Below are 27,910 nucleotides of genomic sequence, written 5' to 3'. Positions count from 1 at the left end.
TGTCTGGTTTGTCCTTTCCTGGCTGTGAGAACTGTTTTAAACTGTCTGTGTATGCTGATGACATCATTCTGGCTGTGAGAACTGTTTTAAACTGTCTATGTATGCTGATGACATCATTCTGGCTGTGAGAGCTGTTTTAAACTGTCTGTGTATGCTGATGACATCGTTCTGTCTGTGAGGACTGTTTTAAACTGTCTGTGAATGCTGATGATGTCATTCTGTCTGTAAGAACTGTTTTAAGATGTCTGTGTATGCTGACGACATCATTCTGGCTGTAAGGATAATATCGATAGTCTCACTCAAACTGCCGCTGACTTCAGGAAACTTTCTTCTGCAAAAATCAACTGGGAGAAGAGTGAAGCTGTGGCAGTGGGGGAGGGGCTAGAGAAGAAGCTGGTTTTTACTGGGGGGCCCTTATTGTGGAGAAGGGGGAGGGCTTAAGTATCTTTGTGTCCATCTTGGAGTTGCAGACTCTACCTCCAAGATCTGGGACTTTTTTATTGAACAGGTTGAAGGACGTCTTAGGAAATGGAGATGGATTCTACCTAAGATGTCTTTCAAAGGTCGAGTCCTCATTATCAACAACTTTGTGTCCTCTATGCTGTGGCACCGGCTCGACCCGCCAGAGAGGCTGCTGTCCAGAGTGCAGGCTGCTCTGGTGGACTTCTTCTGGGACTGTCTGCGCTGGGTCCCACAGAGCGTCCTCTTTCTTCGCAAAGGACTCGTACATCTGGTGAGCAGTGTTCAGACTCCAGCACATCCAGCACTTTATAACTGGACCCACGGACTTGGTCTGGAGGCCGGTGTCTCGTGCCACACTGGAGCAGTGTGGTGGACCGGGTCTGGCAGACTCTCTGTTTTTAATGGATTTAAATGGTCTTAACCTGGAAAACTTCCCCACCTTTTATAAAGGACTCTTTAAAGGGTGAGGACTCTTCTGCAAGAAAAGAGGATGCTGTGACTCTCTTTTCTGGCTCCTGAAAGGACCAGGGACTTGGTTCTGCTGCGTCATAAGAACTTCCCTACTCCAGAAACTGTGAAATGCCAGGGTCCTGACCCTGGGCTGTGTGGTTCAGGTGTGCGGACCTCACCTGGACAATGCTGCTTCTCTGGCCCAATGTCTGGGGACCAGGTCAGTCAGGGTCATGCCTCAGCTCAGCCAGATCCCACTGACTCTTTCCCTGATATGAACATCACTCCTGTTTTTGAAAGTGACACTGGTTTTTATTTGAAAGTGAATGGTTTTATTGATTATGGTTTGTTGGACATGACGGGAAAAACAATGTACTATCTAGTCTTAAAAGCATTACTGCAGACTAAGCTCAGGGACAGAGTGGAAACTCCTTGGAGGACTCACCTGTCCCTCACAACAGCTCAGAAGCCTGAGTGGAAAACTCTTTACAAGCTACCGCAAACCAAGAAAGCCGGAGACTTACAGTGGAAGCTTCTTCATGGTGCAGTGGCTGTAATTGCTTTTATCTCTATTGTAAATCTTAACGTCACTGATTCATGTTTTTTTACAGTGTCAGATTAACTCCTCTGTTTCTTTTTCTGTTTCAGCTTTTTTCACTGTTTCTCACTGTTTTGATTCTTGGTTACAAAGTCAAAAATGTACATTTATATAACCAGAAGAAACAGAGTGGAGAACAGCGTGGACGTGGATGCTAAGCTAATGTTTGTATGAATGCCAAAGACAAGACTGAAAACTGATTTGACTTTTTTCAGTTTACAAATAATGTGGTGGACTTTTTCCAAATGTGGGAGGAGGTTTTATGTTCTGTGGAAGACGATGATTTAGTTTTTGTTAAATTCTTCTGTTGCTTTTTCTCCTCCAGAGTCTAAAATGTGAAGGACAAAATTAAATTTTTGTACATGTTTTTGTTCTTCTGAGCAAAAATCTCTCAACATTAGAACGTTTAAAGGATTGTGTCGATGTTAACACTTCCTGTTTCCTGTTTGCTCAGGTGGAATCTGCATCGCTCAGTCACTGAAAATCTCTGGTGACCATAAACCCTCTGATTTTGATAAGATCATCCGTCTGCTGCTGGACACTCATCACGCCCGTGCTGTCATCCTGTTCGCCTCTGACAAGGACATCAGGTACATGTGACTGATGACATCATAGGTCAGGGATCACGTGACTTCCCTCTGGTGAAACACAAACTCTGACACTCTTGTTCCTTTTTTGAAAGGATGTGAACAGCAGGAATGGATTTTTCGTGTTTGTGTTTGATGTCGATGCATCGACATGTTTGTTCCTGTCGCTCGTTCACATCAACAAACGTGTGCTGAGAGTAAAATCAATACGAGAGCAGGAGAAATGACAAACTGAGCCTAACTGAGCCAAACAACCAAACTGAGCCTAACTGAACCAAATTGAACCAAACTGAGCCTAACTGAACCAAACTGCCCAACTGAACTAAACAACCAAACTGAGCTAACTGAGACTGAACCAAACTAACTGAACCAAACTGAGCCTAACTGAACTAAACTGAACCAAACTGAACCAAACTGAGCCTAACTGAGCCAAACAACCAAACTGGAACTGAACCTAACTGAACTTAACTTGAGCCTAACTGAGCCTAACTGAGCCCAACTGAATCAAACTGAACCAAACTGGAGCCTAACTGAGCCTAACTGACCTAACTGAACTGAGCTAAACTGAACATAATCTGAGCCTAACTGAAACTCAAACTGAACCAAATGAGCTTGACTGAACCTAACTGAGCCAAACTGGAGCTCTAACTGAACCAAACTGAGCCTCAATCCAAGCTTAACTGAACCAAACTGAGCCTAACTGAACCAAAAGTGAGCCAAACTGAACCTAACTTGGAACCAAACTGAGACCAAACTTGAGCCCAAACTGAGCCTAACTTGAACCAAACTGAGCTAACTGAACCAAACTTGAACCAAACTGGAGCCCAACTGAACTAAACTGAACCAACTGATCAACTGAACTAAACAACCAAACTGGAGCCTAATCCGAACTGAGCTAAACTGAACATAACTGAGCCTAACTGAACCAAATCTAAACTGAACCAAACTGAGCCTAACTGAACCAAACTGAGCCTAACTGAGCCTAACTGAGCCTAACTGAACCAAACTGAGAGCCTAACTGAACTAAACTGAGCCAAACTGAGCCTAACTGAACCAAACTGAACCTAACTGAGCTCAAACTGAGCTTAACTGAACCAAACTGAGCTCAACTGAGCTTAACTGAACCAAAGTGAGCCTAACTGAACCAAAGTGAGCCAAACTGAACCTAACTGAACCAAACTGAACTAAACTTGACCAAACTGGACCAAGCTGAGCAAAACCGAGCCTAACTGAACTGAACCAAACTTAGCCTAACTGAACTGAACTGAGCTATCCCACTCTGTGGAAACATGACTTGTTGGATCGTTCACTGAATTATTGTCCAATGTCATCAGCCATCAAATTATGTAACGTGACATGACTTGTGGTGTGTGTGTGCGCGCGTTTGAACACAGGGGAATCCTGAACGCCAGTAAACGAGCCGACCTGGTGGGTCACTTCCTGTGGATTGGCTCCGACAGCTGGGGCACCAAAAACAGTCCCATCCATCAGCTGGAAGACACCGCAGTCGGAGCTGTCACCATCCTGCCCAAGAGGACCACCATCAGCGGTCAGTTCACTGACCTTCTGACCTCTCCTTTTCTTCTACTCTGGTGTTATTTGGGACCAATGTTGGGGGGCAGGAGACAGATCACAGATGTGTCGTCATGGTGATGATGGCCACATGAAGCCACACCCCCCTGCTATTTCCTGTGACGTTTCAGGTTTTAATCCAAAGACAAAATATTCAGATTTTTAGTTTGGTTTTAATTAGGAAACAGATTCACCTGCTGATCAGGTACAACAGCTGTGAAAAGACAAGAGAGAGCTTTAAACAAACAGTCCTCTGTCCTCTGTCATCCACAGAGACTTTAACTGTTTACTTTGTTTCAGTGTTCTCGCTGCTTGTTCCAGTGAAAGACAATGCAGTGTTTGAGTCATATTTATTCTTTCCTTCATAATGAGTGGAGGTCAAATCAGGTGCTGCAAAACATAACAGGGTGAAAACAAATTCATTCTGTCAATATATGATTATGCTGGTGGTGGTGATTACAGTGGTAAGTTTTCATTTACCTTGTTATCAAGTTTCGACGTGTATCTTCCTCCTTCTTCAGAACTGTCACCTGATGTTCGCTGGTCACATGCCTTATCATGTGACCAGCTTCAGCCAGTTTTCATGCATCAGCTAACCCTTGGTATCGGTTTTCTTCTGCACAAATGACCTTGGCCTCTTCCCAATTCATTACATGGTTAAGGAAAAGTTACAATGTAATGACACACAATAATCACAATATGATTATAATATCTGTCTGAGCGACATCATCATCATCATCATCATCAAAGACTCTGTGATGATGATGATGAAGTGCTCGTCTTCAGATTAAAGATCTCCTGCTCTGTCTTCTCCCCGATTCTTCTATGATTGTTCTAAGACTGTTCTGTCTTCTCTACGATTGTTTTATGATTGTTCTAGGACTGTTCTGACTTATCTACAATTGTTCTACGACTGTTCTGTCTTCTCTATGATTGTTTTATGATTGTTCTACGACTGTTCTGGCTTCTCTACGATTGTTCTACGACTGTTCTGGCTTCTCTATGATTGTTCTATGACTGTTCTACGACTGTTCTGATTGTTCTCCTACTGTTCTGGCTTCTCTACGACTGTTCTACGATTGTTCTGACTCCACTACAATTGTTCTGACTTCACTACGACTGTTCTACGATTGTTCTACGACTTCTCTGCGACTGTTCTGACTTCTCTACGATTGCTCTACAACTTTTTTGACTGTAATGAAATGTGTTTGTTTCTTTGACTCTGACTGAATTTTTCCTGTCACCTTCATGTCACCACTCGCCGTTTTCCAGGTTTTGATGCATACTTTACGTCACGAACACTGGAGAACAACAGGAGGAACGTGTGGTTTGCTGAGTTCTGGGAGGAAAACTTCAACTGTAAACTAATGAGCTCATCCAGGAAAGATGAGAGCAGCAGGAAGTGCACGGGTCAGTCTGTCTCTCTGTGTGTGTGTCTGTCTGCCTGTGTGTGTTTGTCTGCCTGTGTGTGTGTTTGTTTGGTAGATCTTGCCTTCAGGACAGAGGTCAGGGCTCTAAAAGAGATTCCCACCATAAGATTCCCACCATAAATAAGTTTTGGTGTCAGTGATTTGGAGTGATTTAGTGTTCTCTACAGCGCCCCCTCTTCTTCTGTGGGGTACTGCAGAGTTGGATTCTTATGCCTAGTGTGAGATGTTTCTGTTCCGTTGCAGATTTTAATGCTTTTTTATTTTAATGCTTTTTTATTTGTTTTTATTCTTTAAAAACTTGTATTTATTCTAACTCTGCAGCACTTGCAGTGTACTCTTGAATTAAACGAATACTTCAGGGTTTGTTTATATGAGGTGCTGACACACATTTCCACGACACAGTCCCGGCACGACTCCACTTGTCTTGAGTTTTTTCTTCTTCTCCATCAGTGCTAGAACCTGGTACCTGGTGTTTTTAGTACCTGCTCTGACAAGATTTACTTGAGCCAATACTAACATATGACTCCACCCATGTTGAGGAATGGAAAATGAAGTCATGGAAAACAATGCGACTGATACTAAACTGTGCCTATAGTCAGAGCTGACTGTGTTATGAGCACCCCCTGCTGCTGAAGAACAGAGATTCACTGTCAGTGAAAACATGGCTGCCAGCGGAGACACAAGCAAAAACAGATTTCAAGACCTGTGTAATAAAATGATATCTGAAGAACATGATCATGTCTTTATCTCTCTGTGAGACAGACTTTCGTAAACCACCCACTCTCCCACACCAAAGTCCACAGAGAAAATCTGTCTGTCTGTCTATCTAGAACTATGATGTCAGTGAAAACACTGTGTGTCTCTCTGTCTCAGGTCAGGAGCGCATTGGCATTGACTCTAAATACGAGCAGGAAGGGAAGGTCCAGTTTGTGATAGACGCCGTGTTTGCCATGGCCCACGCACTCCACAACATGCAGAGGGATTTATGTCCGGAAAACTCCGGCATCTGTGCTGAGATGGAACAGGCTGGAGGGAAGAAGCTGCTCAGGTACATCCGCAGTGTCAGCTTCAACGGTGAGTGAAGATGTTTTTATTAATGTCACACAAACCAAAACTGAAGTTAAGACAAAAATTCATGTGACCTCCCCTAAGTCATGTGTCAAAACAGAGACCGTCTGTATCATTTCTTTACTGGGAAAACTTTTCCAGCATTTACATCGCAGTGTGTGCTGCATTTACATTGTAGTCTCTGCTGCATTTACGTTGTAGTCTCTGCTGCATTTACATCATAGTCTCTGCATCATAGTCTCTGCATTTACATTGTAGTCTCTGCTGCATTTACATAGTCTCTGCTGCATTTACATCGTAGTCTCTGCTGCATTTACACTGTAGTCTCTGCTGCATTTACACTGTAGTCTCCTCTGCATTTACGCCGTAGTCTCTGCTGCATTACATCGTAGTCTCTGTTGCATTTACGTCGTAGTCTCTGCTGCATTACATCGTAGTCTCTGTTGCATTTATGTCGTAGTCTCTGCTGCATTACGTCGTAGTCTCTGTTGCATTTACGTCGTAGTCTCTGCTGCATTTATGTCGTAGTCTCCGCTGCATTTATGACGTAAACGTCGCTCAGCTGTGCGCTCTCCATAGGAAGTGCTGGTACTGCAGTGACCTTTAATCGTAACGGTGACGCTCCCGGACGTTACGACCTTTTCCAGTTCCAGAGGAACAACGTGACGGGTCCAGGTTACCGTGTGATCGGACAGTGGACGGAGACGTTGCAGCTCAACGTGAGTCAAACACACGTGACCTGGTCTAGTGAACACATGATCTTTACATCCATTCATGTGAAAGCAACAGTTGAGGGTTTTTTGTGTGTTTAAGAGTTACTGAAACAGAGTAAATGTTATACTGGTAAAATAAATGTTTCTGATCAGGACCAAACACACTCTGAAGTACTTCAGAGTGAGTTTAACTCGTATTGGTGATGATTCTACTCTGATTAAACTGAATGTTGCCGTGTAGTCAGCACTGTCTGTGCTGGGAGCGCCCCCTGCTGTGTCCTCATGTGTCCTCAGACCCCTTGTCTTTGTCTCTGGCCTCAGCAGCAATGACGCTGTGTAACTCCACTGCTTCTGAATTCACAGCCACGTCTCTGCTTCTTCACACACTAAATAATTCAACACAGCAGCCGCTGCTGAACCAGCTGCTCTGTGTGTGTGAGTGAGCCTGCGTGTGTGTGTGTGTGTGTGTGTGTGTGTGCGTGTGAATGTCTGTGTGTGTGTGAGATGTGTTTGTGTGTGAGATGTGTGTGTGTGTGTGTGTGTGTGTGTGTGTGTGTGTGTGTGTGTGTGAGGTGTGTGTGTGTGTGTGAGATTTGTGTGTGTGTGTGAGATTTGTGTGTTTGTGTCTGTGTGTTGGATGGTCGTCAGTAAACACAGAACAGCTGATCCTCAGGAAAAACACTGGTTGATTAAATGAGTTGTGAAAAAGTCAAAAGCTGTTCTTTGTTCTAACCCAGTGGTTCCCAAACTTTTTCTGTTGGCCGGGGGGCCCCACAACATTTTTGCTTTAGCGATACAAATAACCTCAATATTGCTTTGTGAGAAAGCAATTTTCAAATAAAAATATGAAATATGCAATTATAACTATAATTTTTTTAAACAATAAATAAATTTGGATAACAAAGAATACTTTACAAATATCAATCATTTGCTGTGCAATTAATTTTTTTTGTTTTAACAATACAAATGCTGTCTCCTGCCAATGTTTTGAGACACATACAGAGAGGTCTTTGGTGGCATTTTCTGGTCTTGGGTTTTGGTCGTCGTGAATCATTGTTCTGTTCGGCTGATGTTGGCTTGTTGTTAGTTGCACAGTTTTCTTTTTCCCCCTCAGAAACTTCTCTATTATCCAAAACTTGTCACCAGTGTAGGTTTTGTTGTGGTACGTCACTTCCAGCTTACAGCGAGACCAAAAGTTTGGAAAAAACAGAACTCGCGCCCCCCCTGGAGAGTCTCCACGCCCCCCAGTTTGAAAAAGGCTGTTCTAACGACTTAAACTTCACACTGAGTTTTAAACGTCTTCTTATCAGTGAACAACATTTATTTTATAAAAAACACAAAGAACTTTTCTTTAAAATAGCTCAAACTGCAGTAAATTGTATCGTTTACACAAGAAATCATGACAGTCGTACAGTAGACCACGCCCCCTGACCTTCTGAACCTAGACACACACACAAACACACGCACGCACGCACACACACACATGTTGGACATTCATGACTTGAGGGGACATTGCATTGACTTACATTCATTTCCTGGAGACTTACTCTAACCTTAACCACAATTACAACTGGCCTAATCCTAATCCTAACCCTAAACTCAACCTAACCTTAAAACTTATCTTCACCTTAAAATGTAGTCATTTACGTTGTGGGGACTTGATTTTTGTCCCCACAAGGAAGACAAGTCCCCATAATGTGACTGTGTAAACAGTTTTAGGTCCCTACAACATTAGTAATACCCACACACACACACAGACTCACAAGCACAAATACACACACATACACACACACACACACACACACACACACATGCTGGTCTTACTTTCTTTGTGAGGACACATTAACATAATACATTCTCGAGCCCCTTAACCTATCAAACTGAGTTCTAACCCTAAAACCAGGTCTTAATCTTCAAAAAACCTTTTAGTTGGGTGAACCAGTCAAAATGTCCTCACAAAGATAGATTTGTTTGACAATTGGTCCACACAGCTTGTGTGAAACATGCACACACACACACACACACACACACACACTCACTCACTCTTTACTGCGTGTTCATGTCGGGCCATTCACACGTTCACCTGAGCTGCCGCCTGCAGTGACATTAAGCTTTATCGACAACCTGGTCTGACAATAGAGCAGCAGTCTGTCTGCCACTGATAAGACCAGTGAGAGAGAGACACAGAGAGAGAGAGAGAGAGACAAAGAGACGGAGAGAGAGACAGAGAGAGAGAGAAAGACTTTGGTGTGGGAGAGTGAATGGTTTATAAACTTCACATTTGTGTTGGAAAAGTGAAACAAAGACATGAACATGTGATGTAGACATTGTAGAGTTTATTATCCTTTAACACGTGTCTCATTGAAACATGATCTACATATAAGTTTACAGGTAAACAGGATGTTTACGTTCCCATGTTGATGCTTGTCTCTGCAGATGGAGGACATGCAGTGGCCCGGTGGTGAGCGCAATGTTCCCAGCTCCATGTGCAGCCTCCCATGTCAGACAGGTGAGAGGAAGAAGGTGGTGAAAGGGATGTCTTGTTGTTGGCACTGCGAGCTCTGCGACGGTTACCACTACCAGTTCAATGAGTTCACCTGTAAACGCTGCCCCTACAACATGAGGCCCAACAACAACCGCACGGCCTGTCAGTTCATCCCCATCACCAGCCTGGAGTGGCACTCGCCCTGGGCCGTCATCCCCGTCTTCCTGGCCATGATTGGAATCACCACCACCATTTTTGTCATGACCACGTTCGTACGCTACAATGACACACCGATCGTGCGAGCATCGGGCCGGGAGCTGAGCTACGTCCTGCTGACCGGTATATTTTTGTGTTACATCATCACCTTCCTCATGATCGCCAGGCCGGATGTGGGCGTGTGCTCGTTCCGCAGGATCTTCCTGGGTCTGGGCATGTGCATCAGCTACGCAGCGCTCCTCACCAAAACCAACCGCATCTACCGGATCTTCAAGCAGGGGAAGAAGTCGGTGACGACACCGAGGCTGATCAGCCCGACCTCACAGTTAGCCATCACCTCCAGCCTCATCTCCGTGCAGCTGCTGGGCGTCCTCGTCTGGTTCGGTGTGGATCCGCCCAACACCGTCGTTGACTACGAGAAGACCCTTAACCCCGTCCACGCCCGTGGCGTGTTGAAATGTGACATCACAGACCTGCAGATCATCTGCTCGTTGGGTTACAGTATCTTACTCATGGTGACATGTACGGTTTATGCCATAAAGACGCGCGGCGTCCCCGAGAACTTTAACGAGGCCAAGCCCATTGGCTTCACCATGTACACCACCTGCATCGTGTGGCTGGCCTTCATTCCGATCTTCTTTGGAACAGCACAGTCTGCGGAGAAGGTAAGAGTGAGTGAGTGAAACTAAAGTTCCCACGTGACACAACAACTTCTTCTTCTTCTTATACCTATAAAGTCACATTACTGCCATCTTGTGGAATCAGAAAACTCCTACACTACCATGTCTACATCATACCTCCAAAAACAAACTCATGAGAGCATGTGCAAAAAATGCTAGTCCTTGTTGAGCTTAGAGGAGGAGCGACAAGATTCATTTAATAGTCATCCCAAAAAGAAGTCATTCTTCAACAAACATTCAATGGGGTTTATGGGGTTGTGCATCATTAGGACCAGGTTTCTTTCAACTGGTCCTGACAAGCTCAGTGTTTATGACAGAAATGACACACTAATACACACACACACACACACACACACACATTAATTTGTTTTAATTTAAATCAACATACAAACATCAGAAGAGACTAAATTCTCCAGCTGTTTTCTTCATCTTCCTTCTCCTCTTCAGTCTCTGGTGACTCCGCCCCTCCCCTCTCATTGGTGCATCAGCTGGGTCATTAACACATAAACATTGTGGCTGTGACTCAGAGGGGAACCCATTACAGCTGCACCGCGTCTCTTTATTCATTCATCATTATCCATGGGTTCAAACTGGCACACATCATCAGTCATGTGACTAAACTAAAGTGATCTATTAAAACAACATGACTCCACCCCTTCTTCGGACTCCTCCTCTGCAGCTGTACATCCAGACGACCACGCTGACCATCTCCATGAACCTGAGCGCGTCCGTAGCTCTGGGGCTGCTCTACATGCCCAAAGTCTACGTCATCATCTTCCACCCAGAGCTCAACGTACAGAAGAGGAAACGCTCGTTCAAGGCCGTTGCCACAGCCGCCACCATGTCGTCCCGACTGTCGCATAAAGTCAGCGAGCGACCCAACGGAGAGGCCAAGACAGAGCTGTGTGAGAACATGGAGGCCATCATTGAGTCACATGACATCTGAAGAAGACAGAGATGAAACATGATGACATCACCATGTATAACATCCAATAATAATCCCAGAGTAACTGACTGAGGTACTAATGTAATTCATGTTGAATCATCACTTTTTAACAGGAAGCAGCTGTTTCAAGTGTTTAACTCGCAGTTAACTCCCAGCTAACTCTCAACTAACTGTTAACTCACAACTAACTAATTTAACTCGCAGTTGACTCTCAAGTCACTGAGTTGACTCACTTAACTCTAAACTATTAACCCTAATCCTACCTTACTATCAGCTAACTCACAGTTAACTATCACTTGACTCTCAACTAACTGTTAACTCTAACACTAACTCCGAGTTAATTCAATTCAATTAATTCAATTAACTCAATTAACTCTCACTCAACTCACGTAATTTGTAATTAATTCAGTTAATTATCAACTGACTCAAATTACTCTCAGCTAACTCAACTAAATCTCATTTAATTCTTAACTAACACAGTTAATTATCAACTCTCAGTTAACTCACAACGAACTTTCAGCTAACTTGCAAATAACTCTCAGCTAACTAAGGTTAGTCTGAACTATCTCTCAGTTAACTCATAACTAAGTCAGTTAACCCTTAGATAACTCTCTACCTCTGTGCTAACCCTGGGTTTGAGTTAGTATTAAACTAATTTGATGCTAACAGTGCACTACTATGATTAACTCTGAGGCTAGTGTGGACTGGACAAGCTAACTACTTAAGCAGTTAAAACCATGAGCACATTTTGGGTGAATTTGAGGCTAACACAGAGCTAACCCTGGACTAACACAGAGTTAGCAACGAAGTAATTCTTGACAAGAATGACTCTAAGTGAACTTTGAACTAATGTCTGGTCTAATGGCTAATGTCAGGCTAACTGTGGACATGCTAATTGTAGAGAAACTGCTCCCGAACAGAATCATTTCGGATAAAGTCAGTATTAGCTCACTGTGCTAACTGTTGTTGTAGCAGCTCAGTTCAACTCACTGCAGCAGAGTCATGTTATTTGAACTGTTTTCAAATCCAGAAGAAACGTTTATTTTGTTTGATTTGTCACATTTACATTTCAAAATGAATTTGCTGCTTCCAGCTGCAACACGTCCCTCCTCCATCGTGTATTGGATAAGATTTGCTGCTGGTGTGCAAAGAATTGTGGGATAAATTCCTTCACTCAGCAGCTACTGAGAGGCTCCTCCTACAGGCGGAGCCATATTGGCTACCGAGTATCAACAAGAACAGTTTCCTCTTCATGTAGAAAGTCTATTGTTGACCTTTGTGTTGACCTGTGTGTTGACCTCTCCCCTCTCGTTTTCAGCAGTGAAGAAGAGACGCGTGAATGACGACCTTGTGATGTAACAGCACAGAGACGGTGAGACGGTGAGACGTGTCTTCTGCTCGCAGACTGAAAACCAGACCTGCTTCACGTCAGGCGCTGCAGCAAAGCATCATGGGACTTTTCCTCTGGAGCCCACAGATGCTGTGACGTCGTTTAGAGAATGACAAAAAAGGGTCACATAGGGTCACGTATTTCCCAACATGCCCCCGCCCGCTGGAGCCACGCCTCCTGTTGTCTTGTCTTCTGATGTACTTGCAACCGTGTTTTCATGTTTCTGTGTCGTTAATGTTTGTTTTTATCCATGATGTTGATGATGAAGATGATGAAGATGCAGTCATGTTACACTTCCAGGACTCATGTTTCTTGTTGTGATGTGGTGTCATTTGTGTTCTGCTGAGTCATGTGACACCTGACCTCTGGTCTGGAGGCAACGCCACGACTAAATCAAAATTAAGTCCATCATAATGAGTCCGTCAATCGCAGCTGTTTTGTCGTAAACAGATGTTGTCACTCAGCTAAATGCTGTTGAATAACCTTTAACCTTTGGTCTTTCTATGTTTCATCAGTTGTTTTTGTATCTTGTTTTGACCTGATGATGATCACATGACTCCTGGAGCTTCTCATGTTGTGGAAGGGTTCAAAAACTTTATTGACAAATAAACCTGACAATGACGACGACCTCAGTAACAACGACACACCTCTGGGGTTTTACTTTATATTTGTAATTTTTTTTAATAGAATAATTGGCTTTAGAATAAATTCCCAGAAAATATAGAAGGAAAACTTCCTTAAAATATTATTTTCCAGGGGCTTTAGGGAAGTCTATCCATGTTCCAGGTGTTCCAGGTGTTCCAGGTTGTTGGTCACTGCATGTCTGATGTGTTTGATGGTCAGCTGACAGAATATGACTTTGACCTGTTTCTTATTTTCCCAGAGAAAAAAACTCTATATTTAAAATGGGTTGTGATATAAAAACAGAAGCATGTATGTTTTCTACCGTTTGTATTTTCATGTCGCTGCTTCACTGCTGATGTTGTGGGACAAATGTTTCCATCTTCTGTGCTGTGGTGCTTTTTTACTTGTGTCTCTGAAGAAAACCTTTTGGTATTTGTGTCTTTTTCACTCAACGGCCTTGACTGATATTTAATTATTGATCTCTTCCTCTTCATGATGAAGCATCGGTGGATTTGTACATGATCATCTTTTGCCTGACTCAAGTTCCAACTTTGAAAAAAATGTTGGAATAAAATAAAACGGAGGAAAAGTGAGCTGCATGTCTGATTTCACGGAATATTATCAATAAAATTTAACATGGAGTCCCTGAACGCACCACGCAGGTAACTCTCACCTGCTTCTATTTTTTTTCTAACCCTCTCATTTATTATAAAACTGAAACATAAATCATTGTGTTTAACAATGACAACAATGACTTAGGGCAGCTGTCACTAAACAAACTTCATTTATTCTACATATCGATATCTATCCATCCATCCATCTTTCTGGTAAGTGTGCTAGTAAATTCAATTCAATTCAATTCAATTCAATTCAATTCAATTCAATTCAATTCAATTCAATGTTATTTGTATAGCGCCAAATCACAAGATACATTATCTTAAGGCACTGTACATAGACAACATCAAGGAGAGCAGAGAAACACAACAGCGGAGAGGTGGGGGACAGAAAGGGGGGAGAGAAAGGAAAAGAGGGAGATGAGGTACAGACAGAAGAGAGAGAGAGACCAGGAGCAGATACACAACAACTGTATCAAGTCACAAGTTTATACAGTCAATGATATCGACTTTCAATTAGAGCACAATAATAATGGTGATGATATGTATGATATGGATAGCCTCGAAAACTGGATCTTGATCCTGCAACCTGCAAGATGAGAATACAGAGAGAGAGAGAGGGAAGGAAGGAAAGACACAAACTAGGGAGAGAAAGAGACAAGGTTAATGACATATAAAAAGTCATATTCATACCCTGAGGGTGAGAGAGTGAATGTGCGTGCACCACAGGAAAATCCCCAAGCAGTTTAGGTCTATAGCAGCATAACTAAGAGATGGTCCAGGTTTCCCTGAACCAGCTCTAACTATAAGCTTTATCAAAAAGGAAAGTTTTAAGTCTAACTTTAAATACAGAGAGAGGCTCCGCCTCCCAAACTGTCATTGGAAGCTGGTTCCACAGGAGAGGAGGAGCCTGGTAACTGAAGGCTCTACCTCCCATTCTGCTCTTACAGACTCTGGGAACCACAAGTAAACCTGTATTTTGTGACCTAAGTGGTGTATTAGGGTTATATGGTAAGACTAGGTCTTTCAGGTATGAAGGGGCCTGACCATTAAGTGCTTTGTACGTGAGGAGGAGGATTAAATTAAATTGAATTCTAAACTGTACGGGGAGCCAGTGTAGAGAAGCTAACACTGGAGTTCTATGGTCTCTCTTTCTAGTTCCTGTCAGAGCTCGTGTTGCAGCATTTTGAATTAACTGAAGTGTTCTAACAGACTTGTTGGAACATCCTGATAATAAGGAGTTTTAGTAATCTAATCTAGATGTAACAAAAGCATGAACTAGTTTTTCAGCATCCTGTAAAGACAGAATGTTTCTAATTTTCATAATGTTCCGCAGGTGGAAGAAGGCTGTTCTGGAAATTAGTTTTATGTGTGAATCAAATGACTGGTCAAAAGTAACTCCAAGGTTCCTCACAGTGACACTGGAAGCCATGGTGATGTCATCTAAAGTAACAATGTGATCGGAGTATAAAAGTTACAGGTCGTCCAGGACTTAATGTCTCTGAGACATTCCTGGAGTTGAACAACCTGATTTATTTCATCCGGCCTCATCGATAGATATAGCTGTGTGTCATCTGCATAACAATGAAAGTGTATGTTATGCTTTCTAATAATGTTCCCTAGAGGAAGCATATATAAGGTAAAAAGTATAGGCCCAAGCACTGAGCCTTGTGGAACTCCACAATGAACTGTTGTTTGTAGTGAGGCTTTATCATTAACATGAACAAACTGGAATCTATCAGATAAGTATGATTTAAACCAGCAGAGGGCAGCACCTGTGATACCAAGAGTCTGCTCCAATCTCTGCAGTAGAATATTATGATCAATGGTGTCAAATGCAGCACTAAGATCTAACAGGACAAGTAAAGAAACTAGACCATTATCTGAAGCCAAGAGAAGGTCGTTACTAACTTTAACTAGTGCTGTTTCTGTGCTATGGTTTAATCTAAAACCTGACAGAAAATCTTCAAACAGGCCATTAATGCGCAAATATTCACATCATTGATTAGCAACTGCCTATTCTAAGATTTTAGAAACAAAGGGAAGATTAGATATAGGTCGGTAATTAGCTAAAATATCTGGGTCAAGGGTCGATTTTTTTGAGAAGGGGTTTAATAACTGCTTTTTCAAACGTTTTGGTGTCATGATCTGTCACTTCTGTTAAGTATCTTGTTTTGTTTCTCCCTTCATGTTCCATGTCTTGTCTTCCTGTTTTATTTTGAAATCACTCACCCTTGTCTCTGTTTCAGGTTCCTGTCTACCCCGCCCCCTTCCTTGTCTGCGTGCACCTGATCCCTGATCCCTGTGCCAACATCTGTCTGCCAAAAGCCCACAGCTCCCTTCCCACTAACCCTGACCTCACCAATGTACCACCATGCTACCACGACCTAGCCGAGGTGTTCAGTAAGGCAAAAGCCACCTCCTTGCCACCTCATCCCCCTTATGACTGTGCCATAGACCATAGCCCCTGAGCGTAGGGCCATGGAGGTATAGTTAGGGAGTCCCTCGCCGCCGGTCTCATCCGTCCCTCCTCCTCCCGTGCTGGAGCTGGATTCTTCTTTGTGGAGAAGAAGGACAAGACCCTCTGGCCCTGCATAGACTACCGTGGTCTCAATGCCATAACTGTCAAGAACAGGTACCCCCTTCCCCTCATCTCCACGGCCTTTGAACTCTTGGAGGGGGCTAAGATCTTCACCAAGTTAGACCTACGCAATGCTTACCACCTCGTCAGGATCAGAGAGGGCGACAAGTGGAAGACCGCTTTCAACACCCCAACAGGACATTATGAGTATCTGGTCATGCCTGGAATCTATCAGATAAGTATGATTTAAACCAGCAGAGGGCAGCACCTGTGATACCAAGAGTCTGCTCCAATCTCTTGGAATATTATGATCAATGGTGTCAAATGCAGCACTAAGATCTAACAGGACAAGTAAAGAAACTAGCGACAAGTGGAAGACCTCTTTCAACACCCCAACAGGACATTATGAGTATCTGGTCATGCCTTTTGGTTTAACTAATGCCCCGGCTGTTTTTCAAAATCTGGTTAACGATGTACTTCGAGATATGCTTAATGTTTTTGTCTTTGTGTATTTAGACGACATCCTGATCTTTTCCCCCGATGTGGAGACTCACACCCACCACGTCCACGCTGTGCTTCAGCGGTTACTCCAGAAGCAGCTGTTTGTGAAAGCGGAAAAGTGTGAGTTCCACAAGCCCTCGGTCTCGTTCCTTGGGTTTGTGCTTGCTGAGGGGGAGGTCAGGATGGACCCTGAAAAGGTTTCGGCTGTGGCGCATTGGGCCACTCCCACTTCACGTAAAGAGGTTCAGAGGTTTCTGGGTTTTGCTAACTTTTACAGAAAATAAAATTCATTTGCAATTACAGCACCATTGCCTCACCCCTGCACAATCTCACTTCTCCACACAGACCATTTGTCTGGAGCCAAGAGTGCAAAACTGCCTTTAAGAGCCTTAAAAGAAGCTTCGCCCCTGTCCTCATCCTCCCGGACCCCAGTCAGCAGTTCGTGGACGCTTTGGACGTTGGCATCGGAGCAATCCTCTCCCAATTCAGCCCCAAAGACGGCAAACTTCACCTTTGTGCCTATCTTTCGAAGAAACTCTCCTCGGCCGAACGCAATTACGACATTAGTGACCGCGAACTGCTGGCAGTCAAGGTGGCCCTGGAGGAGTGGAGACACTGGCTGGAGGGAGCCTCCCAACCATTTCAGGTTTGGACTGATCGCAAGAATCTTTAATACCTCAAATCTGCTAAGAGGCTTAACGCAAGGCAGGCTAGATGGGCTGTTTTCTTTAGCTGCTTTAACTTTATCCTCTCCTACAGACCTGGTTCCAAGAATCTTAAGCCTGACTCCCTGTCCCGAATTTTCGCCCATGACCAAGTAAACTCAGAATCCAAAAACGATCCTACCCGCAACATGCTTTATATCAGTTCTCTCAGGGGAGATAGAGGGTAAGGTTAAGGCGGCAGCCGAAGGTGTCGCTGCCCCCCCCAGATTGTCCTGCGGACAAGCTTTTTGTTGTCCAGGCTCTCAGGGGGGAAGTGATTCATTGGGCTCACACCAACAAGACTGTCTGTCATCCGGGTATAAAAAAGACCTTGTTGTACAACAACGTTTTTGGTGGCCTAAAATGGTCTCCGATGTTACAATTATGTCAATGCCTGCGCTGTTTGTGCTACTAACAAAACCTCTCATCAGAAACCGTCGGGGGAACTCAGGCCCTTGCCAATCCCTCAACGCCCCTGGTCCCACATCTCCATGGACTTTGTCACAGGACTCCCACCTTTGTACGGTAACACTATGGTTTTGACGGTGGTGGACAGATTCTCTAAAATGGTTCACTTGCAAAAGGTCATGTTGAATAACATTTTTAGGATACATGGTTTCCCTGTAGACATTGTTTCAGACCGAGGTCCCCAATTCGTCTCACACTTTTGGAAGGAGTTCTGCAGTCTTCTTGGGGCCACAGTCAGCCTCTCCTCAGGCTTCCATCCTCAGACCAATGGCCAATCGGAGCGCCTAAACTAGGAGTTGGAGACTGGCCTCCGCATCACCGCCTCCCAGGACCCTGAAACCTGGTCCCAAAGACTGGTTTGGGTTGAGTTTGCCCACAACTCGCTCCCCTGTTCATCCACTGGTCTGTCCCCCTTCTACATTGTCCACGGTTACCAACCATCTCTCTTCCCCTCCACAGGCCGTGAGTTCTCTGTGCCCTCCGCATTGGCGAGACGCTGCAGGAGAACCTGGGAGCGGGCCCGCCAGAACCTCCTTCGGCAGTCCAAGTCCTACAAGGCAGCCGTGGATCGCAAAAGGACCACTGCCCCACACGATTGCAGCGTCCAAAGCGTATGTTTATCCACCAAGAACCTGCCTCTTTGGGTGGAATCCAAGAAGCTTGCTCCCAGGTTTGTCAGTCCATTTCCCATCACCAAGGTGATCAACCCTGTCTCTGTCCAGCTCAAACTACCAAGGTCAATGCGGGTGCACCCCACCTTCCACGTCAGCCACGTCAAGACCAGTCCTTGCCTTTTGCCTGACGCTTTTGTACCTCTGCCTGATCTCTTGTTGACCTCCCGTGTACCGAACCTTTGCCTGGAATTAAACTCTGTTACTGACTGATTCGTGTTCATTGGGGCACATATCCAGTTAATAAGGATAGATTCATTTGAGTTAATATAGAGCTGTTAATTAAAGGAAACACATCTTTAAACAGTTTGGTGGGGATAGGATCTAACTGACAGGTTGATGGCTTAGATGATGAAACTAATGATGTTAACTCAGGGAGATCTATAGGGGAGAAACTGTCTAACTGTGCACCTGGTGCTTCTAAAGCTCTTGTGCTAAAAGATGAGTAAATTGTGCTAAAAGTAAAGTTAATTGATCGTTCCAGTCGATAGAAAACGACAGAGAGTGCAGGAGACACACAGCGTAACACCAGTGGAAGCACAGGAAGTGACACAATATGTTACCGCCCCGTCAGTCAATCATTTAGTAGAAGACGACGGCTTCATTTTGTTTCTTGACTTTTATAAAGCTTTTTATACTCAATTGAGCATCACTTTATCTATCAGTGCTTCAAACTTTTAGGCTTTGGGAGTAAATTTGGAGCCACTACTGAGTCTCTTTATGATAATGCAAACAGCTCTATTTGGTTACCAGGAGGTACATCACCGAGATCTGCTATCAAACGTGGGGTCAAACAAAGCTGCCCTGTCTTTCCGCTTCTCTTTATCATTGCCACAGAAATGCTCTCTATTTTTATTAAAAATTCACACATTGCTCCTTCTTGGGATACCTGTTGATGTTGTTAGCCAGCGCGCAGACGATACGACCGTCTCTGTGAAACTGAGGTCCCCAAGATAATGCGACGCCTCGAGGCTGAAACTTGATTTGAACAAATTCATCAGAGTGATTTAACAGAAGCAGAAACAGAAAACATTCCTATCAAATCAGCTGTTCAATACTTAGGGATACATGTATCTATGTGTGGAGTGTAATAACTCAATCAGTCAAACTAAACTGAACTCTTGGTTATTGAGAGACATCAGTTTACTAGGTGGAGTCTTTCTTACTAAGATTGAAAGCATATGGAGATGTTTCTATCCAGCGTATTCTTTGGCCTTCCCTAACAGAGCCATTCAGAAGGTCAACCAAATTCATTTGGATTATATTTGGAAGCAAAAGATGCACTTTATTAAGAGAATACACAGATTTTATCAATGGAACACTGAACATGAACAGGTTCAAATCCTTCCTTCACAATAAGAGCTTCTGGTATCATATGGAGGCAGTTTTTATTAAAGTGTGATTTCAATATTCAGAAACGTCCTGTTAAATGATCCCTGTTTCACCAGCAAGTCCTTTTATATTGGAAACTTTTGTACAATCATAATTTCACCCCTCGTAACAAACAGATACATTACAATTAAAAACAAGTCGCTGTATAACAAGAACTGCATGGATAAAGGTATTTGGTCTTTAATTCATTTAGTGTGTGATGACACATGAACATTTTTGCCTTAAATAACATCTAGTCGTTAATCGTAATTCCTTTGCATCCATAATGAAAGCCATCCCTAATCCTACTTTGAATTGAATTCAAGGGATTATTTCAAACTCGACTCACATCACTCCTAATGTTCCACATCTCCTAGTTGGAAGCTGTAACTTTGAGAGCATTCAAATTCCTAATAAAACGTCACACACCCTTTATTGTCTTTTCAAAAGTGCATCAAACCAATCTTCTCCAAAGATATTATATATTCTTTGTGATCTCAATATTTCCAATTTCCCATAAATCCAAAAGCAAAAGAAGTCCATTTGAAAATGTTAAATGTTGTGTAACCTGTGTCCAGTGAAATGTTACGGCAGAGATTTGCTTTGGAAACAAATAAATGTGTATTTTGTGATGATATTGAAAGCTTTCATTGTGTGTCCTCTGAAGCACACGTGACTGGCTGCACACAGAGATCCGACTCCAGCCCTTCTCTAAAGAGGACATGATTTATGCTCTTGTTATGGTCAATAATGGTAAACGATATATTAATACTTGGAACACATGGAAATATGTGAACGTGAAACTTAGATTTATTGTGTTTCATAACCAGTTTCTTTAACATGATGAAAGGTAAAAATGCAATGAAACTTTTCACTTGATTTGAAAAATAGGATCTAAAAACAAAAGCCTTAGCTAACTTTTTCTTTAGTTTTTGATCTTGTTTGATTTGTCTGTATTTGATCATGCAAATGTTTCTCTTCTGCGTTCTTCCTGTGCACCTGCTCCTTTGAAAGGTTTAAACAAAGATGTGAGCCTTGTTGTTTCTACATTATTTGGTTCAATAAATCATTCAAAAAACAATCCAAAAGAACTCCATAGGAATGAACGGAGGCAAAGGGGCGGAGCTCTATCCAGTTGTTCTAATACATCCATGGTATCAACATGTTTGCCTGTTTGTTTTGTCGTGTTACTCGCACTTCACATGTCTGCCACACGGTGGCGGTGGTGCGCGGGTTTTCTGCTGTTTTGACCCACTGACAGTGATAGTTGTTGAGCAGACGCTGGAGCCAAGTGAATCAAAATAGGACGCAGAGTTGATTGAAATGGAACGTTTCTGAAGCATCTTTGCTGACTTATTTCAAACCAACGATGTTCAAACACCAATAATTGCACTTTTCTTCTCACCTATAGTTGCTACCAATGATTACAAGTGTTCTAAACACCTTTTGTTCATTAAAGCCTTTAATCCCAGTTAAATTGAAGGGATTTATTGATTGAATGTTCCTCTTATTTCAAGGATATTTCATTCATTATGTTGGATGTTTTTTGTCTGATACTATTTTACACCTTAGAGTAGTATGTGTTCAATTCACTGTAATCATTATATTAAATATATGATAACGATCAGAAAATATTCAAATCATTCAGGCCAGAAAACCCGCAGACTTATGATCATACTGTTAGGAACAATAAGTGTAAATAATAAATTCAAGTCCACAAACATAGATGTAGAACTCTCGCGCTGCCTCTTTATTTCCTGCTCGACTCATTTCCTGTAAGAGAAAGTGAAAGTAACTATTCTGTGACTTTGCTTCAGTCGCCATTTTAACTGCGCAGCACGAGGACAGACTGGTGAGTGTTGACGTGATTATGATGATAATATATGATGATATATGATGATATATGATGATTTAGTGCGTGTGAGTCAAGTACCTTAAAGTGAGACTTGAGTAAAAGTCTTAAAGTTTGACATTTACTCTACTTGAGTATCAAAAATCATTTCTGATATCAAATGTAGTCAAAGTTGCTAGAAATAACAAAGTCAGGTACAAATACGTGGAATGTGTACTTAAGTACAGCCATGAATTATATGTACTGCTTAATCCTGACAGATTAGAATGGAAACTTCCAGCCTGTCATAACTCCAGTCAGTCGTCTTTTGTTTTTCCTAAATGTGACGTCATGTTTTCTTCTTTATGTCAATTCTACTCAAGCGTCCAAACCGAAACATAAAGTCCCGTCAAACGCGAACACAATGTTAAATGAGATTAAATGAACGATTGTAAATGATCATTTGGATTAAAAGTGAAATAATAATGTCATATATTCATATTATCATCAAAATAATGACTTGATTTAGTAGCTTTAAGTACTATAAGTACTATAAGTGCTTAATGCACTGAAGTCGGATGAAGTGCTTTTACTGTGAACTTTTGAGACTGTCAGGACCTTTCGTTGCAGACCTGCACTGTGAGGTCTCCTGTACTGTGAGGACCGGAAGCTTTTCAAAATAAAAGCGAGCATACCGGAAGTACGTATTTTTCGTTCCCGATGTTTATTTCTTGGGTCTTTATTTTATATATACAATGTAAATATGTTTATGTGTATCCATGTGTTTAATTGAAGAGATTTAAAAAAAAACTGTATATCTTTCCAGTTCAACTGGATAAGGTGAAAAACGCAGGATAATAATAAAGATAAAAAACAAACAAAATATTATATTAAAAAATAAAATACAAAACGTTATGACCCACTAGGGTTATTCTACAGATAATCAGTGCAAACTAGATGTACAGCTATTGTTATGATCCCCTTAAAACATTAATAGCCTCCTCAAAACATGCATTATTTTACTCCAGTATTTTAATTTAATTCGTAAAAAGGACAGCTGTTAGTTTAGTGTGCACTATAAATTAATTTTGAAAGAATAAATCTCTGTAAATACACCTTAATGTGTGATGGCATAATGCATCTACACTCCAACCTATTGCTGACTGTTCTTTTATACCATTATTTAGCATTGAAAATGTAGCCCCCTGCACTGTTGGACCCATTTATTATCTGTTGTCACTTAAAGCACTTACAGCAAATTGTGTGGGTCTTGTCGACTACACGATTGCCGTCCTTTATCTCCACCATGTAGCCCAAATGTTGCCATACTGCTGACTGAAATGAAGAGGGAGGATCTGCTATTTCTGGGTTGGTTGCCATTTCTCCTCACGTTCTTCTTCAACTAGCTCAACTTTTGCAGGCAGGCGTCACATGATTCATTGGATCTGAACGGGAGGGATCACTCTGGGAGTTGGAAGGGGTGTGTCACGATTCTGCCTTCTCACACCGCGACACAGGATCGTGCATCTGAGTGTCGCGATTTCGGTTTCATATTGCATATTGTTACAGCCCTACTCATAATTCATTTAATAATTGCTTAATATTGTTTGTGCTATGTTCTTACCTTGTGGACCACATGGATTTGCCAGTGGAGGGTGTGAGGGTTGATGATTTTAAATGAACTTAGCTTTGTGTATTCAAAGTGAATGACTGAATACCTAGTTACATGACCCACATAACCAATAACCTCTGTTACAAGAGAAAACAGTAGACACAAAACACACTTTAAAATATCTTTTTATTTTATTTATTTTTTTGATCATTATTATTATTATTTTTTGGCTCACATAACTCACATAAATGTTGACTTGCAGAGCAGAGAATCTGATTCTAAACTTTTCATTTTTGAAAGTGACTAAAACTGTGAGGTGAGGTGTCAGGTGTTCTTCACTGCAACTTACATTCCCTTCATTTTCCTTTTCCCCTTTTACCAGCCAAACCACAACCTGTCAGAAGTTAGTAGCGTTGGCTCATACTTATGAGTACAAACACACAGACAAATACATTATGCTTACCTTTAAATAAAATGCCACCTTTCCTATGTGCCTCTAAGTGGCTCTGCAGCTTGGACAATTGTGTTGGTGTCACTTTTAGGAACAGGGGGCAGTGAAATCGCTTGCAGCATGACGTGCAGCGTTCAACTTTGGTACTTAAGATTGAAATATGCATCTGTAAGAGACAAATAATGTCGTAATAAGTAAAACAAAATGATATAAAAACTATATGATATAACTCAGTTTTCTTGGTCTTTGAGTAGGAAAATGGCACATTTAAGTGAGCACTATCGATACGATAACAACGCTAAAAACTACCCAAAAGTCCAAAACCCAATTCTTTCAAATTAATATAACTTTATATAGTCAATATATAGTGTGCAACATAACATTCTAGTGAATAAAGACTGTTTCTGTTTCTTCGTCTGACACAAAGTTGTTGTCACTTGACTTTTACTCACCTCGTCGTCTCCACACTTCTCATGGAGAACGAAAAATACGTGCTTCCGGTATGTTCGCTTTTATTTTGAAAGGCTTCGAATCAACTTCCAGTTCTGACAGTGCAGGAGACCTCACAGTGCAGGTCTGCAGCCAGACTGTCTTGGAACTTTTGGAGTAATCCAGGGTCAAAGTTGACTTGAACAAAACTGAGGTTATTCTTTTTTTGAAGTGGTATCAAATCCACATTTATGATTTAAATGTAATTGTACTTAGTACTTTTTGATGTCCTTGATGAACAAATATGCAGTTAATAAGTAATCCAGGATCTAATTGGACTTTTGCTCTCAAAACTGAGCTCATCAGCTGACTTGAATGCAGACAACAGCCCTTCAGTCACATACAGAGTAGCCTAGCACCATCTACTGGCACAAATATGTAAGTGACATGAACAGCAGGTTTCATAAAACACCTTCTCTGACAGAAAACTCCTGATGTGTTACAGTTTTCTCTCGTGTGATCACTGGACTGAACACAGATCCACATCAGACGTCCTCCAGGAAACATGAAGGAGATTTTCCACTCAAACTGAGAGGTAACTCTTTAAAGTGCTTTCAATATGATGCTTTGAGTGGAGCAGTGATAAGTCAGTGAGGAGCTCATTTGCACAAACTCATGACAACAACAAAGAGAAGACGTGCTTTTTATATATGAGGTTTACACTTTACAGTAGAAAACAAGTTATTCTCTGTAAATCTGTATATTGGGACGGTTTATTCAATTGAATTTTATTTGTATAGCGCCAAATCTTAACATACATGATCTCAGGTCTGTACATCGACAACATCAAGGAGAGCAGAGAAACACAATAGTTCACACAATGAGCAAACACTAGGCATCAGTGGAGAGAAAAAACTCCCTCTTAACAGAAGAAGAAATCTCTGACAGAACCAGAATCAGCGATGTGCAGTCATCTGCCTCGGTTGGGGTGAAAGGAAAATGGGGGACAGAAAGGGGGGAGAGAAAGGACAAGAGGGAGATGAGGTAGAGACACACATCTTCTAAATTTCTGCATCAGTAAATCTGTGATCAACCTGTGTGTGTGTGTGTGTGTCTGTGTGTGTGTGTGTGTGTCTCAGAATGACTGAAGTCCAGCAGATGAGTGGTTGTGTGGAGGAAGACGAGGACAGAGCAGAGTCTCCAGAACCCAACGGTCTGTCTGTGAAGACAAAGTAAGAGACAGTGTGTCCAGTGAAGCGTGTTAGCTGAAGATCATTTCAGGTGGCTTTAATGCACCTTTCAGCTTTTTTACCAACTGTCATAAAAACTTTTCTTGTGACAAAACTTGCAATCAATGCACTGACAACAAGAGAACAACACACTTGGTTGTGCGCTAAACACAAACTCTAAATGCTGACTGTACCTGTAGAGCAGTGGTCCCCAACCCCCGGGCCGCTGACCAGTACCGGTCCGTGGGTCAATTGGTACCGGGCCAAACAGAAAGAATACATAACTTACATTATTTCCGTTTTATTTATTATCAGATTCTGTACGATGTTTTATTTTGAAAAATGACCGGATTCTCTCGCCACATCTGTCTATGTTTCACTCTGACACATGTCAACATGCTTGCCTCGGTCACACGTCACGATCGAAGAAGAAGATCAACTGCTGGAGATCACAAAGTGACGGCGGCATTAAAAGTATGTTTGAGACAATAACTCTGCCGGTGTTGTGAATTAAAGTCATGGCAGAAAACCCTGAGATCAGCACAACAGCAACATCCTGTCTGTGTGAAGCAGAGTGAGCGGGTGCTGCTGCTGCTGTTGACGAAGCACCCAAGTTGATGGACTTGGCCATTTTTCCCCCAGCATGCCGTTGACGCACGGCTGCGCTCTGTGCAGTATCGATGGCGCGATGTTACGTGGACGCTGCTAATACATTTGCATACACAGTGGATTCACGTCTATTATTATATTTAAAAATATGCCGGTCGTATCATTTTATTTTATTTTTTATTTTTTTAAAAATCGGTCTGTGAAAATATTGTCTGACATTAAACCGGTCCATGGCTCAAAAAAGGTTGGAGACTGCTGCTGTAGAGGATCAATCTTTACACAAAGATCAGTGACCACAGGCTGTAAACATTAAATCTGCTTTGTGATCAAAGTGTCTAAACAAAGACCATCATCAGTGATCATGTGATGTTTGTGTTTGCAGAGGTCAGAACCAGAGAGCAGAGTCTCCAGGACCCAGCGGTCTATCTGTGAAGAGTGACCAGTCTATGGACAAACCTTTAACCTTCAGTCATGAACCTGGAGCCTCAGAGACAAAGTAAGAGACACTTTGTCCTTTGAAGAAGTCACAACCAAACCTGTGTCCTCACAAAGACAGAATCACACACACACAGCTGTTTTACCGTCATAAAAACTTTAATCCTGAGAAAACTTGTAACAATGCACTGACAACAAGACAACAGACTTTGTTGTGCGTTAAACACAAAAAAATTGTAGAAAACTCAACTCGAAGTGAGTGAGAAAGTTTCATGTGATTCGTTCTGCAACGACATCAAAGTCATTTCTCATCAGCTGTGAGTTTTTAAACCAGCTGCAGTTGTCCTTGGGTCACATGACTCACTGCACGTCATCATGATGACATCCATTGTATTGATCTTTGTCTAAATGTTCAGAAATAGCAGGCTTGATCATATTGACCATAAGTCTTTGGAAACACTGTATTTCCTGTACTTGTTTGTGTTGTTTTCAGCCGGACATGAGAGCTTCAGCACAGGAATGATAATAGAACGCTTCCATAGCTCTGGAACAACAGGATTCTCTGTCAGTTTTTCAGATTGCACAGAAAGCATCATGAAGTTCAGGAGAGCAGTTTTTTAGCACAGAGGCTGAGAAACCATCAGGTCCTGTAGATTTCTGACTACCGTCATGTCTAAATGCTGACTGTACCTGTAGAGCAGGGCCGTCACACTCTAATGACCTGGGGGCCAACGAGCGTCTATTCTGGTCAAGAGGGGGCCGGACTACGGAACATAGAGTCGTCAAAAAACAAGTGTTCAGTAGCACGAGCTTCAAGTTAAAACACAATCTTGCATCATGATATCACACGTATACTTTGTGATACTGTTTATGATGCAAAATCAATCTGTTCATATCAAATACACATTTATTTCAAATGACGCAAATAATAATGTGGATGTCGGCAGAGCAAGGTCATACAGCGGCGACACGTGGCGAACCCAGATCAGCACAAACTTAAAGGAAAAGAAAGAAGACGCTCTTCTCCATCACTCTGCTCCACGCTCATGAACTGCAATCAGACGCAGCTTTGATTGAACATGCTCAGTATCACAGGTGGCTCGTCACTTTCACACATGAAGTTTGCCCAACATCAATAAACAATCAATACAAATAAACAAAGAATAACTGAGGGCACAGTTCA

At 42.3% G+C, this 27,910-nt stretch overlaps 1 protein-coding gene and 1 long non-coding RNA gene across 4 annotated transcripts in view; both read left to right on the top strand.

The window, feature by feature from the left end:
• The window catches only part of LOC122761065 (metabotropic glutamate receptor 7-like), a 29,750-nt gene extending 16,921 nt beyond the window's left edge, over positions 1 to 12,829 (top strand). The window contains exons 3-10 of one of the 3 annotated variants that reach the window (XM_044016299.1): positions 1,965 to 2,100; positions 3,492 to 3,646; positions 4,942 to 5,079; positions 5,973 to 6,173; positions 6,747 to 6,886; positions 9,317 to 10,246; positions 10,941 to 11,280; positions 12,526 to 12,829. In XM_044016299.1, the coding sequence (XP_043872234.1) occupies positions 1,965 to 2,100; positions 3,492 to 3,646; positions 4,942 to 5,079; positions 5,973 to 6,173; positions 6,747 to 6,886; positions 9,317 to 10,246; positions 10,941 to 11,207 (1,967 nt within the window). In that variant the 3' untranslated portion in view covers positions 11,208 to 11,280; positions 12,526 to 12,829. The other 2 variants (XM_044016301.1, XM_044016300.1) reach the window with 2 other exon arrangements.
• A 12,842-nt stretch (positions 12,830 to 25,671) lies between these two features.
• Positions 25,672 to 27,899, top strand: LOC122761064. The gene is made up of 3 exons (XR_006358525.1): positions 25,672 to 25,686; positions 26,675 to 26,788; positions 27,221 to 27,899. It is a non-coding gene; the product is annotated as an uncharacterized LOC122761064 (long non-coding RNA).
• Positions 27,900 to 27,910: the final 11 nt, after the last annotated feature.

Source organism: Solea senegalensis, unplaced genomic scaffold, assembly GCF_019176455.1.
Source record: "Solea senegalensis isolate Sse05_10M unplaced genomic scaffold, IFAPA_SoseM_1 scf7180000014318, whole genome shotgun sequence".
Lineage (NCBI taxonomy): Eukaryota > Metazoa > Chordata > Actinopteri > Pleuronectiformes > Soleidae > Solea > Solea senegalensis.
This window is presented reverse-complemented; position numbering and strand designations above follow the sequence as displayed.